At 36.9% G+C, this 15,578-nt stretch overlaps 1 protein-coding gene across 1 annotated transcript in view; it reads left to right on the top strand.

The window, feature by feature from the left end:
• ETFA (electron transfer flavoprotein subunit alpha) overlaps nucleotides 1-15,578 on the top strand; it is an 85,550-nt gene that overhangs the window by 58,751 nt on the left and 11,221 nt on the right. Inside the window, exons 10-11 of the mRNA XM_061181873.1 lie at nucleotides 8,314-8,379; nucleotides 15,439-15,519. Coding sequence (XP_061037856.1) covers nucleotides 8,314-8,379; nucleotides 15,439-15,519 — 147 coding nt within the window. The remainder of the gene's footprint in view (nucleotides 1-8,313; nucleotides 8,380-15,438; nucleotides 15,520-15,578) is intronic.

The raw sequence follows: 15,578 nt of genomic DNA, 5'->3' as shown, positions 1-15,578 counted from the left end.
TACACCCATTAAGCAGTAGCTCCCCATTCCCTCCCACCCCAGTCCCTGGTAATCCCTAATCTACTTTATGTCTCTATGATTTTGCCTATGCTAGATATTTCATAAAAGTGGAATCATACAATAATTGTCCTTTTGTGACTGTCTTCTTTTAGCACGTTTTCAGACTTAATCCATGTAGCATGTGTCAGAACTTCATTCCTTTTTATGGCTGAAAAATATTTCAGTAATAGTCCATGAACATTTTGTTTATCCATTTATCTGTTGATAGATACTTGCGTTGTTTTGTTTTCACCTTTTGGCTGTGGTGAATAATGCTGCTATGAACATGCACATACAGATATCTGTTTGAGTCCCTGTTTTAAATTCTTTTGGGTGGTATACCTAGGTGTGGGATTGCTGGGTCACATGGTAATTCTCTGTTTAGCTTTTTGAAGAACCTCCAAACTCTGTTCCTCTGGTTACTTTGTACCTTTCATAAGCTCCTTGGCACAGAAGTTATCTTAATAATTTTAGATTAAATAATCATCAAGAAAGGCTGTGCACAAACAATGGCCTTCTTAGTAATTTTGGGAAAGAGGTAGCTTGGTGAGTGAAAAGAATAGCACTTGGAAGTCAGGTTCAATTGCCAGCTTTGGTTTTGGGGGCCTCTGTTTTTTCATTGATTAAATAAAAAGATTATGCCTAAATTCGTAGAGGTTCCTTACTACTCCAAAATTCTATATAGGTATATATAATTTAGCATGATCTAACTAACCAGGTCAGTTAAAAAACCTTACTGATAAAAAATTTTATAGTCAAAATTTTTATTTGATCTGCTAAAATGCAAAGCTTTGTAATGTCATACGCCCAAATATTTCATTGTAATTTAATCATCTGAATAATTTTATATAATAATTTTATATAATATACTTTGCTTTCTATCATTCTAGGTATACTTGAAGAATATCTCCCCACAGTAGAAAATCTGTGAATTAGTATAGAAGCTAATTACGTAAATGCTAAACATTTAATTGCAAAAGAGTTAAATATTAAAAATTTACTGTCAAAATATTCTCTTAAGAAAAACTTAAGGTTAAGAAACCTGCCTTTTACTAGGTGTATATAACTTTGAACAGCTCAGCAGGCCTGCCTGAGCCTGTGCTTTCTGTTCTGTAAAATGAGAAGAATTTCCACCCCTTAGAGTTATTGTCATAGTTAAGTGAGTTAATGTATATAAAGTAGAATATGGTTACTGGCATATCATAGACAATTCATGTAGTTGTGATGATTACTATGCCATCTTGAATCCTGATAAAACCTGAGTTAGTCCTAGTATAGGAGCATTGTCTGATGGATGGGACATACCTTCAGCTTCAAACCAAGAGTATGGGTAAAGTTCTCTATTCATGTAAAACTCAGTTTAGCCATAATCCTGCCTGAGAATTTCATAATATAGGCAGATAGCTGTTTGAGAAAAGAGCCACAGATAGTTGTGCTTTGCGTTTTGGGGCCTCTTCCAAAAAGAGAAGAGACTTAAACACAATTTGGCAAACAGAGGAAATAGTTTGGCCTTTTAAATGAGCAGCAGCATGAAATATAGCAATATTAATGCACAGGAGACTTGCCGTAATTAGAAAATATAGTTCAGTTAATCTACTTCTCAAAGAGACATTCATTATTTGTTATGATGAATTCCATTTAACTCCTAACCTGGCATTTGTCCTGTGTATGTGTTGTGTTTTAGCTGTAACAGTTGCTGTTTAAGTTTATGCCTCTAGTCTTCTGAGTAAAGAAGGTTGAGAGAGCATGTGCCATTCTGTAAAACTTGTCCTGTCTGAGGCAGTCATAGGGTATTGTTTTTGAGCACGTAACATTGGATTGCTGAACTCTGGTGAGAACTACTTATATGACGTCTTTAAAATTTTTTATCTTTGAATAAATGTAGTTTTTTACATTCCTTCCCCAACTCTATTTAGAAAGGGAGACTTGGTAGGAAAGATATTTTAAACCTGATTTTTAAAGAGATGAAGTAATATTGGCCTGGTTTTTCTACTTGGAAAGCTCCAGATTTAACTACTCCTCTCATAGTCATATTTCATATAAACAAAAAAGTAAATGTTTAAATCTTTCCTTTCTACTTTGTTTAAAGTAAAGCAGATCTGAAGTTGCTGCAGCAGAATACTGTTCCAATTCTAGAAAAAAAGTGTAATTTCAACTTGATATATGTATTTTTTGTATGACCAATTTGATATGTCTTTGTACCTGTATGAAGATTGTGTTAGAATTTTGTAAAGAAATTCACCTCAACTTCCTAGGCCAGCCAGCATTGTCTAGAAAGTTGGGCAGAAATTCAGACTTTACAGCTAGTACTAAAGGCAAAACAGAAACTGACAAATATCAATAAAAAGAAATTTTCCCAGTACATTATCCCAGAAGAATTGTATCAAGTTAAATAACAACTTGCCTTGAGATAGTGATAGTTACTATTACAATAGTAAACTACTTAAGTAGTTTAAAATGGAATTTATATGGTAGTTGGTTGTCTAATGCCTTCTAGTGTAAAGATTTAGTGATCATTCAGTAATAATAATAATAGCATTAATGTCTAATATCTTGAGCACGTCACATGCATTCTGTTATTTAATAATCACAGCAATCCTTATTAGCTGCAGGTATTTATCTCCATTTTACACATGAGGAGATTGAGCCTTTGAGAGGTTAAGTAACTTACCTGAGAACACAGATGTTAAGTGGAAGAACCAGGATCTGAACCCATCTGTCTCTGATCTTATTATATTTGTTATGGTGATTTGTGATCAGTCACCTTCGATGTTACTACTATGGCTTGCTGAAGGCTCAGATGATGGTTAGCATTTTTTTAGCAATACAGTATTTTTAAATTTAGATAGGTATGTTTTTTTTTAGACATAAAGCTATTGCACAATTAATAGGCTACAGTAGAGTGTAAACATACTTTTATATACATTAGGAAACAAACTTCTTGTGACTCGCTTTATTGGGGTACTCGCTTTATTGCAGTAGTCTAGAACACGCAAAATCTCCACGGTATGCCTGTACCCTTTTTTAAGAATTGTGAGCTTTTCAGGATAGATTTTTCAGGTTTTTCTAAAATTTTAAGAAAAAATATCTTACTAGAGAACAAAATTTGATAATTAGTTTCAGAGTATAAATTTACTGTTTTAAACCAGTCATTTTCATCTGCTTTTGGTTTTCCTATGATGGTCTACCGTACCTGAAAATTGATGGATTTTTGTCATCTATTTGTGTCTCTATTGGCTGCTCCCTTGTTTAATCTTGCTGTCTCTCATGTCTCTCATGCTCATCTTCAGCTTCGTCATTCTGCTGACTTTCTTTTTTGGTTCTCTCTCACAGAGTTTGAACAACCTATAAATGTTCTTGTTCTGAGATAATACAAGCAAAGCTGACACAAGAGACTAATGTCATTCTATCCTGAGGTCTACTATCAAACTCTGCTCTACAGTAGCTCTTAGAACTTACAAGAAGGCTGTTCTTTAGCTTGTTTTCTGTTTGTTTTTGTTTGTTTGCTTGTTTTTGTTTGTTTTTGATTTTTTTGTCCACGCCTCATGGCTTGCGGGATCTTAGGTCCCTGACCAGTGATCAAACCCAGGCCCTCAGCAGTGGGCCCTGGACCTCCAGGGAATTCCCTTCTTTAGCTTGCTCTTAAATCATCTTGGATCTGTGCTGTCCAGCACGGTAACCACTAAGCTACATGTGGCTATTGGGCCCTTGAAATGTGGCTAGTCTTAATTGGGATTATATTATTAAAATTAGTTTCACCTATTTCATTTTACTTATTTAATGAGGCTAATAGAAAATTTTAAATTATGTAGCTCACATTATATTGTATATCTCTTGGATTTAATAACGTTAGGCAGAAATCACAATGAGCAAGTAAGAAACAGTTTTCTCCTTAGCTTTTGCTCCAGAATCCTCTAGAGAGCAGGACTCAGAAATAAATACCTCTTGGAATTCCAGATTTCCTGCACAAGGTTTGGGTAAAGCAGGAGAATGATGTTAGCACATACTTTCTGAAGAAAGCAGCCAAAACCCAAATCATCCACCAGAGAATACTCTGACCATGTCGATTCCACAGGTTGGTTAGATTTCCGTAAAAGTGTTAAGATTTCATTCCAGTCTTTCTGTTCTCAGACATACAGATTTATCATCAGGCTAGGATCAATAAAACTTCTTCTAAAAGCTTATTTTGTTTGAAGGACTAAGGGAACAGGAACAGATGGATATAAAAGTGGACTCCTGTTTGGCAGAGGATAGCAATGACTACAGAGGACTGTCATCCTGCGAACTGCTTCCTGCTTGTAAAGGCCTTTCCACTTCTCAGTGGCAGGAACAGAAAGTAAGGGGTTGCATAAGAGACCAGAGCTCTATCACACCCTGATTTTTTCCTGTAATGAATTACAGGTTTTTATTATCTTACCTTAACCTGCATTGTTAGACTGTGAGCTTCATGAGAACACAAGACAAAGAATTAGTTGTCTTTATATTGCCTGTAACGTATAACAGTTACAGGCAATATACAGTATTGTATATTGTACAACAACAGTAAAACCATGTTGTGGCATCCTTAAGACAAGGACAGTGTTTGTACCACAGGGGGTTCTTGCTGCCCTGCACTTTTACTAGTCCATACAACTCTTTTGTATGAATTAGGAAAAAAGTACCCCTTTCTCAAGTTACTTTACTGCCATCTGTTGGAAAATTATTGTAATAAAATGCAGATCTTTAATGACTATGATATGAATGATACCTCCCTTCAGAGTTGTTCAGTATACAGGCTGTTCAGCTGTACATGGTAGCCCTGGGACCACCCCAGGAGTCCACTGGTCACCCAGTGGGCTGAGAAAATCAATGTTTGAGCAAATCTCAATTCATGAGTGGCACACCAGTGTCTTGGGAAACCAGATACTTATGCTAAGAACTGAAGCCTTACAGTAACCCTATGAAGTGGGGATTCTTAGAATCCCAGTTTTTCAGATGAGCAAGCTGAGGCATAGAGAGGTTAAATAATTGGCCCACGGTCTCATGTCTGTTAGGTGGCTGAGCTGGCATTTAAACGTAGCAGTGAGATTCCAGAGCCTAGGTTCTAAACCACAATAATACGCTCCTCTTGCAAACCTCTGTTAACCGCACTGGATGCAGAAGTTTCCAAGCCCCATTCTTGTTTTTATCTGAGCCCACTCTAGAGTAGTTTAGACATCTGCCCATAAGTTCTTTGGATGAGTCTACAGCTGTAGTCTTTTTTAGGCTTTGGCAAAGGAAGAGAGGTTTGTGTTTTCTTCTGCCAGAATTTGTTTGTATTGAAGAAGGTGCTGTCCCTTCTTTATATTTCAGAATAACCCCTGGTTCTCTTACTGCTCTGTGGCTTTATTTCTTCCCACCAGTCTCCATCCTTGAATTGCAGGATGATCCGCCCAAACTGCTACCAGCTGTGTAGTTTGTCCTAGTCTCTCACTCTTCAAGATTTCCCTCCCTTTGTAAAGGCTACTAGGATTTTATCTCCAGGACTACCCCTCCTTCCTTTTGTGTCTGTTCCTTTCTTTAATCCCACCTCTTCTTGAACCCTTAATTGCTGTTCTCCCCTCCAACATCGCCTCTCATTTTCTCTCCAAATTATCTTACTATCTGATTTAGAAAGAAAGTGCCTCAGGGCAGGCATTGCCTTGTTATGTTGTGAAGCAGTGTCTAAAGTGCTCCATAAATTAGCATCTGTGGAGAGTCTTGTACATACTAATTATTATTATTGAAATACAGAAATGCTTTCTGAACCATGAGGAAGCATCCTACGACACTAGTCTAATTGCCTGTACGTGTTTTTAAAAAAGAAGAAAAAAGCCTCTCTTCCTGCCTTAGAGAGCTATCAGATCTCAGAACAGCAGCCAGAATCTCAGGACTCGTTCCGGGCTGTTGTTTCAAAGCTTTTATATTTATTAAGAGAACCATGTTTGCAAGTTAGTATAAAATAAGGTCCTGTTGGTCATGTGGACCTATTTGGGCAATTTATGCTGGTCAGAAAGGAGGGAATGACCCTGGAACCACTTGCCTTTGGTTTCCTTTGCCCCAGAATCTGTTATTTCCTTAGTGACATTTATGGATAAAGCCAACAGTATTCATTTCTCAGGGGGTTTAAAGTAAATTTCATTTATATCATATTTATGTTGATGTGTAGTGCCAGAGTGAATCAACATTTTTTATTAGCATTTTATAATGCAAATGGAGAGGCTTTTAAAACTGGCTGAATTTTAATGAAGACATGTATGTCAGAAAGACTCATTTACAGAACTATTGATCCTTCCCAATACTTGCTTTGAGAATATACTTAAAAGAGTGGTTAGTGAGACAGTGTCTGTCTAAATATCTTACTTTAAAAATCTTTACATTAGAAGTTTTTGGCCTGGTTTTCCTGAATGTAGGATTTAGTAAGTATATTTTGATTAATAATTTAATGAATGTTCTTTCTTGAAAGAAATGCTAGTCAGAATAAACTGAAATGATGCTAAAATTATCAATTGAAGTTACCTGTAAAATCTTCAATGGAAATAGTGGTGTTTGTTTATTACTCATGTGAGTGTCCATGTCTGGTAAGACAGTATAATGAGAGGGCATTATTGCATTGTCCAACTGTATATGGTCATAATTGACACATTGGATTATGTTTAAGATAGAATCATGGAGCATGGGATTGCTTTTTATCCTCACCCATACATTTTACTTCTGCAGTATACCCTCCACCCTAAGACACAGTCTCTTTAGGCCAAATTGCTCTTTCTTATCTTCAGGCTTTTGATGGTTAACTATAGAGCAAGTTGAATCGAAAAACAAGCCCAGCTCATTTTAGATTTTTAGATGATTAACTCACAGTGGGGGCTAGGTTGTGTCCTTTCCGGGGTACACAGTGTATCTTACTGCTCTAGAAGCAATGGACACTTTATGCCTTTAAAGATGAGACCCCGAGATATATTGTCAGTGTGCTGTGTCGAGTTACAGGTTTCAAGCTGCACAAGAGCTGAGGATCATCTGTTTTACTGGTCCTCAGCTCTAGCTATACATTAGAGCATCGTGGGGAGCTTTTTAAGAAAGGTCCAATGCTGGAGAGCTTTTTTAAAAAGCTCCAATGCTCATAAATAAGATTATGAGCAGTGCAGAAAACAAAGTGGGACCACCTGACACTGTCATTGACTTTGAAGTATCTGCCCTGTAATAAAACTGAGTGTGACAGAGCCACCTTCAGTGCCTTCCATGTTATTCATATTGAGGAGAAACTTTACTGTCATTTGTGACAAAATTGTAGTGTTATTTTGGTTACATGGTAGGTGCACCCCCTACCCAAGCCAGGACTTGTTAGTTCAGTTTATGTGTGGGAAAAGCTTTTCAGTTGAAACTTTTAACTATCCCTACTAGACAGAATAGAGCAGCTAAGCTCTTTCAATTAAGCACTTATTAAGTCAGTTTTCCATGATGATAGTGAATTTTACTTGTCAAACATGGATACTTTAAAATTTTTAGATAAAGGGACAGAGAGCAGCAGTAAGTCATCATTCCCTTTGTAATTAGTGGGGGCAGAGGGGTAGGAAGAGATGCAAATATCATCAACATTTACTTAGAAACTACAGTGCGGTGACCCATTTATTAGGCGTTAGAAATACAAAGGTTCATTCTATGCCTTTGAGAAATTTGTTACTTTTTAGTTAAGGAGATTGTGTATGTGTGTGTGACTCTTGAGACTGATTTGTATTTTTCGTTTTTCTAAATATGAAGCTTAATAAATATACCCTAATTACCACTTCCACAAATATCCATGAGAAGGCAAACAATTAAGTCAAAATATATTTTAATATGTGTAAGTGTATGTGTTTATATGTTAATATACAATGTGTGTGTATTGTGAATGGTTACATACCGAGTGATGAGTTGAAGTGTGGTTATCCAAATGAGTAGCATAGACAAAAAAGTGCTACCTCACAGGAAATTGTGAGATTAAGTGAAACAGTTGATGTAAAATGCTTAGCACAGTGGTTGACACATAGTTAATGCTCAATAACTCTCATTATCCATGTATTTATTATTATACCACCACTACTATAGGAATTCAGAGGAAAATGAGGGCTATGGGTTAGGGAGATCAGAGAAGGAGGAAAGCATAATTTAAGTAATACATATTGCATCTATTTTATTTAAAATACTTTTGGTGTAAGACTCGAGTTGCTAATAGCAAATACTTTGGAAGGTATAATATAATATAAATACATACTAATGATATGGTCTCTTTTGTTTCAGGAACTTTATATTGCTGTAGGAATATCTGGAGCCATCCAACATTTAGCTGGGATGAAAGACAGCAAGGTAACTACACAACAATAAAGATGCTAAGAGGAAAAGTTTTCATATTTTAAAACTTGGGTTTGACTGGTATGTTTCCATGTAGTTATGTGTGTGTAGTGGAACCATTCACATGAACACAAATCTAGGAACTGAAAGATAAATAAGCTACTGTACCCTGCCTGAAGATGTACCATTGGTAGGAGAGGCAGTGCTATGTCATGGAAAGAGGTGTGAACCTGAATCCCAGCTCCACTGCCGACTTACCACGTGACATGTCCTATTGGTACCTCAGTTCTGTGTCTGCCAAATGCAGGTGTTGGGTGATGATCTCTAAGATCCCTTTCAGCTCTGACAATCTATGGATAGAAAATGTGGGGTGAAAACAACTTGATGAGGTTCTGACTTATCTAGTTTATGAGGTTCTGATGCCTGATTCTCTGTCTGCTTCACCCTAGTCCCCTAACGGTCCCACCCTTATACCTCAGCAAGGCCCCTCTTCTTGGGTTGTTACTAAATTGCGACTGACATGTTTTGGGTTGGAGTGTCTCAAAACCTCAGTAATTGTCAAAAATACAGTGTATAGAGGAAACACTTGATTTTAACTTGCTACTTGGACTCTATGTGTGATGACTCTGTGAACATATATTTCAGAATATGACACATTAATTCATGCATAACAATGCACAGTTTGAATTATGAACTTAGTCTTTTGTGAAGTCAGAGATGCTTCTGACACTCCTGCTTTTATCCATTCAGATGGAAGTTTGATATAAAAGGTAATAAAACTTTTAATAGGTTTAACTTCTAACTTGAAAAGATGCATGCACTACCTCCTTGTAACCTCTAAATGAATTGGCCCCAAATCAGTCAGATTTCACAGCTGGATGGCAGGTTTCTTTACTGAGCTCTGAAAACAGCAGTACCAATGGGGAAAATGTTATTGCTGCATTAGAGGAAAAAAACCACTCCAACACCAGCAACCTTAAAAAATATTTTTAGCTGGGCCAGTTCAGGCATATCTAGAATTCTGCTTCTCTAAAATAAAAGCCTCTACCTGCCTAGATGATCTTGATGAAAGTTCTCATTACATGCCAACAGGGCTGGATTGGGAGAAATGGACTAGATAGTCAAAGCAAAAAGAATAATTGAAGTAAGGAGACCAGTGTTGGGGAACAATCCATAAGAATAAACTTGAGCCAAGAATTTTGTCTCTCCATCCCATCAACAAATATTTATTAAACATGTGTACTTTGTACTAGATGCTGGAGATGCTCAAATGAAAAGGACATAGTCCCTGCCATCACTGTCTTGTGTGGGAGACACAGCAGTCTTAGGTTGTAATTTTGGTTAAGCTCTAAAATGGAATATTAAGTGATTGATTTAAATCTGATAGTTGCATTGCATATAAGCTGTAGTTTTTAGTTAGCATTGTGGTCTAGTTGAAAGAATATGAAATTTGATGGAACTGTATACATATTAACATGGTTGAATACAGTCTGTGCTTTAAAAGGTCTGTAAGGAAGAAGAACATGCATTTATAAGGACATATTAAAAGAGCTCTAAGGTGCAAGTAAGATTTTATCATAGTTATTTACAGTTGATAATTCAGGAATATTCTTTTAGTAATCTGAAAAACTGTGAACAGCCCAAATCTTTTTTCTTAAATACTATAGTGGTTCCTTTCGCACAGTTACGTGCTCTTTCTTTAAAAATAACTTTTATATAGTGGGATGAAAAAGCATTCAGATGATTGAACTGTCAGATGTTTGACTAGGTGGCCTCCAGGAAAATCATTAACCATCGTTAATTAAATAAATCTCTGCTAGTAGCTGTGAAGCAGGCTACATATTCCCAGAAGAGAAACACCTCGATGCAAATCAATGCCTGTGATTCAAAATGTTTGTCCTTGTGACTTTGGATTTGAGGCTCATATTGAAAACCTTGTTTATCGTCTCTGACCATACTTTAATATATATGGCATGTTTCTCTCGATCAGTAGTTACCTGGACTACAGTGTGCGCCAGTTTCAGATATTTTGGAATATTCTGCCTCGGGGCCCCTCTAGGGGAATTACACATAATGTCATGTAGCCTATATTTTAAGTCAGACTATATCAAAATACTTTAAAAAGGTGTTCCAGCTGTTTTCATGAGATGGAGTAATAGGCAGGGAAGTACTTAATTTTACTTCTAGAGATTCACATTATTATGATCTTTTTATTAAAATAACACCATGTTAGAGTCAAAACTCTAATTTTACTTTAATTGCAATGGTGTTAGAAGCATCTGTGGGGAATACCAAACTATTTGTAACTTATAAATAAATCTGTTGTTAATCGAATAATTGTGTAAACGTAACACCTTTTTTAGTGACTATTTCTTCTTAATCTGTTACTGATCTGTCATTATAACCTTTTACACTTAAAAATTTTATAGGAGATAAGAGGAACTTGTGGTAGTTTTTGTAGGAGATGTAGTAATTTACTTGCTTTATTACATTTATTGATATTTGCTGCATACATAAAGACTTAAACTTTTTTGTTTTAAAGTTCATCTTTACTTAACAGGCTGACTAGATAGTTAACTTTTCTATTCTCACATAGACCCAGAATAGTAATTTTAAAATACTAAATTGAATGCAGTACATGGAGGATAAATAGTGAGCTACAGAGCCTATTAGGATTAGGATATGGATTAGGAATTAGGATATGGATTTGTTACTCTTTTTAAGTTGAAATCTAACATTTATAGTCACGAGTTTAAATGTATATACTTGTTAATAGGAGATAGAAAATACTAATCATTTTATAAGTGAAATAAGCTGAGGATTGACTCTAATATGTATCTCATGATGATTTTATAAAGTAGACTTCTATCTGTCTTATTGAATAAAGCACTCCAAATATAAAATAAGTTAATTAATTTTTCATCCATGGTTTTCATTCAATATATCTAAAATTTTTCGATGAACTGCAAAACTTTCCAGTTATATTTGGTTTGTTTGGTTTAAGTCAGATTATTGAGGTATAATTTATATACAGAAAATTCAAATTTTTTAGTGCACTGCACTTAATTTTTTTTGCATGGTAAAATACACATAAAATTTACCATCTTAACCATTTTTAAGTGTAAAATTAGATGTGTACACACTGTCAGTGGTATTAAATACATTCATAATGTTGTGCACCCATCACCACCATCCAACTCCAGAACTCTTTTCATCTTGTAAAACTGAAACTCCATACCCATTAAACAGTAACGTCCCAGTCTCCCCCCACACTCTCCAGATCCTGGCGACCACAGTTCTATTTTTTGTCTCCATGATTTTTACTATTCTAAGTACATCTTTTAAGTAGAATCATCATTTGGTATTTCTCTTTCTCTGACTGGCTTATTTCACTTAGCATAATGTCCTCAAGGTTAATCCATGCAGCATGTGTCAGAATTTCCTTCATTTTTAGGCTAATAATATTCCATTGTATGTATGCATCACATTTTGCTTATCCATTCATCCATCTATGGACACTCGGGTTGCTTCCAAGTTTTAGCCTTTGTGAGTAAGGGTGCTATGAACATGGGTGTACAAATATGTTTTCAAGGCCCTGTTTTCAATTCTTTTGGGTATACATCCAGAAGTGGAATTGCTGGATCATATAGTAATTCTATTTTTAATTTTTTGAGGGACCTCCATAATGTTTTCCACAGCAACTGTACCAGTTTACATTCCCACCAACAATGCACAAGGGTTCCAATTTTTCCACACCCTTGTCAGCACTTGTCTGTTTTTTTGATAGTAGCCATCCTGATGGATCTGAGGTAGTATCTTATTGTAGTTTTGACTTGCATTTCCCTAATGATCAGTGATGTTGAGCATTTTTTCATGTGCTTATTGGCCATTTGTATATCTTCTTTGGAGAAGTGGCTATGGAAGTCATTCACCCAATTTTTGAATCGGGCAGTTTGTTATTTTTGTTGTTGAGTTTAGTAGGTTTTTGAATATATTCAGTATATTAATCCTTTATCATGGGACTTCCTTGGTGACACAGTGGTTAAGAACCTGCCTGCCAATGCAGGGGACATGGGTTCGAGCCCTGGTCCGGGAAGCTCCCACAGGCCATGGAGCAACTAAGCCTGTGCACCACAACTACTGAGCCTGCGCTCTAGAGCCCGTGAGCCACAACTACTGAGCCCGCGTGCCACAACTACTGAAGCCTGCGCGCCTAGAGCCCATGCTCTAGAGAAGCCCGTGCTCCACAGCGAAGACTAGCCCCCGCTCACCACAACTAGAGAAAGCCCACATGCAGCAATGAAGACCCAACACAGCCAAAAACAAATTAATTAATTAATTTAAAAAAATCCTTTATCAGATATATGATTTGAAAATATTTTCTCCCATTCTCTGGATTACCTTTTTACTCTGTTGATAGTGCCTTTGGATCCACAAAATTTTTAAACTTCCATGACGTTCAATTTGTCTGTTTTTTTATTGTCTATTATACCTTTGATGTCATATCCAAGAAATCATTGCCAAAACCAACACCATGCAGCTCTTGCCCTATGTTTTTCATCTGAGAGTTTTGTAGTTTTAGGTCTAGTGTTTAAATCTTTGATCTGTTTTGAGTTAGTTTTTGTATATAGTGTTAGGTAAGGGGCCAACTTCATTTATTTGTATGTGGATATCCAGTTTTCCCAACACCATTTTTGAAAAGGCTATCCTTTCCCCATTGAATGATCTTGACACCCTTGTCAAAAATCATTTGACCATATATGTGAGGGTTTATTCCTGGGCTCCCTCTTCATTGGTCCTGGGCTCCCTATTTCATTGGTCCTATTTAGGGTCCCTTGAGAGTCCATATGAATTTTAGGATGAGTTTTTCAATTTCTGCAAAAGTCACTGGAGGGACAGTTTTGATGGATATAGGATTATTGATTGACAGTTTTTTTCTTTTAGCACTTTGAATATATCAGCTTACTACCTTCTGGCCTCCAAAGTTTGTGATGGAAAATCTGCTGATAGTCTTATTGAGGATTCCTTGTGTGTAGCAAATCAATTCTCTCTTTCTGTTTTCAAGATTCTCTTTTTATCTTCAGCTTTTGAAAGTGTGATTTTGTGTCTCGGTGTGGATCTCTGAATTCATCTTACTTGAAGTTTTTTGAGTTCTTGGCTGTTTCTATTCATGTCTCTAATCAAATTATTTCTTTAAATATTCAGCCATTATTTCTTTAAATATTCCCTCTGCCCTCTTCTCTCTCTTCTCTTTCTGGGACTCCCACCGTAGGTATTTTGGTCCTCTTAATGGTGGTCCACAGGTGCCTTAGGCTCTGTTCACTTTTCTTAAATCTTTTTTCTTTCTGTTCTTCAAGCTTGTTAATTTCCATCATCCTGTCTTCAAATTTGCTGATTCATTCTCCTGCATGATCAAGTCTGCCTTGGATCCCTCTAGTGAATTTTTCATTTCAGTTTTTGTACTTTTCAGTTCCAGAATGTCTTTTTGGTTTCTTTTTGGGTTTTCTCTTTATCACTATTTCCATTTTGTTCACACATTGTTTTCTTGACCTCCTCATCTTCCTTTAGTTCTTTTAGCATCTGTAAGATGACTGTTTTAAAGTCTTTGTCTAGTAGATCTGCCATCAGGTCTTTTTCAGGAACAGTTTCTGTTGATTTTTTTTTTCCTTTGAATGGGCCATACTTTTTTGTTTCTTTGTATGCCTTGTGATTTTTTTGTTGAAAACTGGACGCTTGAATCTAATGTGGTATCTCTGGAAATCAGGTTCTCCTTTTTCCCCAGGTTTGCTGGGTTTTTTGTTATTGTTTTTGCTTATTATTGTTCTTGGTTTTTTTGATTGTTGTAGGCTGTCTCTGTGACAAGTATTAACCTGAGGTATGAACTTCCTGTCTTCTTGGGTCTTTTCAGAGCCTGTGCCTTTCCCTGGGCATGTGTGGTCACTTTGTAGTTTTCTCCTGCTATGCATTTGCTTTTTTTTTTTTTTAATTTATTTAGTTAGTTAGTTATGCCTGTGTTGGATCTTTGTTTCTGTGCGAGGGCTTCCTCTAGTTGTGGCAAGCGGGGGCCACTCTTCATCGCGGTGCGCAGGCCTCTCACTATCGTGGCCTCTCCCGTTGCGGAGCACAGGCTCCAGACGCGCATGCTCAGTAATTGTGGCTCACGGGCCCATTTGCTCCGCGGCATGTGGGATCCTCCCGGACCAGGGCTCGAACCCGTGTCCCCTGCATTGGCAGGCAGATTCCCAACCACTGCGCCACCAGGGAAGCCCTGCATTTGCTTTTTAATGTCTGGCTCCCAAAAGGGGAAAAAGAGAAAAATGAAGAGCACTGATCCTTTAAATCTCCTGGAAATAACTTTGACTGGAGGGGGAAGGCATGAACAATGATGGTTAAGGTACAACAGCAGTAGCCACTGTCCTCTTTGCACCTTTGTGATCAGAAGCAGCATTCCATGATCAAAGCACAGATCCTCAATATTTGGAGAACAGGGTCCTTTTTGCCCACTCTGGCTCCTGTAAGCTGTGTGAAAGCTGCCCCAGGAACATGTGCACAGCTGCGTGCCACTAGGGCTGGGAGTTGGGGGGTGGGTAGCAACTATTTTGCTAAGAGCTACAGTTTACCATGCAAGTCTTCCCCTGGAAGTTGCAAACCTTTAATAGATTCCAAAGTTCCAAAATGGTTACATTAGAAAGATTCTGCCAGTTCAGTTGTAGTGTAGGTGAGGAGACAGATTCCCAATGCTTCCTACTTGGCTATCTTTCCAGAATCCTCTCCTCTGATTTGTTACTTACCTAAAACATTTTTTTTCATAAGTATAAAAAGAACTTTAAAAAATAATGATTTAAAACCTTTTTAATACTGCAATGGGCTAGTGGTGGGGGTGGGAGATAATCTTGTTATATTCCAATCCAGAAATTTCTAAACTTACAACATTGGCATAAATTAATCAAACTAATCTTATTTGGTAGACATTTTTAAGAATACAAATTTGTTGTTAGGGAAGTTAGAATAGAACCATCAATCTGTGTGGTATGTTTTCTTATAAAGGCCAAACTCTTTCTTTTTGTTTCACAGACAATTGTGGCTATTAACAAAGACCCAGAAGCTCCAATTTTTCAAGTGGCAGATTATGGAATAGTTGCAGATTTATTTAAGGTAAGTTGGCCTTGAGAGTGATGGCTGTTATCTAGGTTGTCATCCAACAACCTCCAGGA

The sequence above is a fragment of the Eubalaena glacialis genome, chromosome 2 (assembly GCF_028564815.1).
Source record: "Eubalaena glacialis isolate mEubGla1 chromosome 2, mEubGla1.1.hap2.+ XY, whole genome shotgun sequence".
Classification (NCBI taxonomy): domain Eukaryota; kingdom Metazoa; phylum Chordata; class Mammalia; order Artiodactyla; family Balaenidae; genus Eubalaena; species Eubalaena glacialis.
The sequence above is the reverse complement of the archived record's forward strand: the minus strand, read 5'-3'. Positions and strand labels throughout refer to the sequence as shown.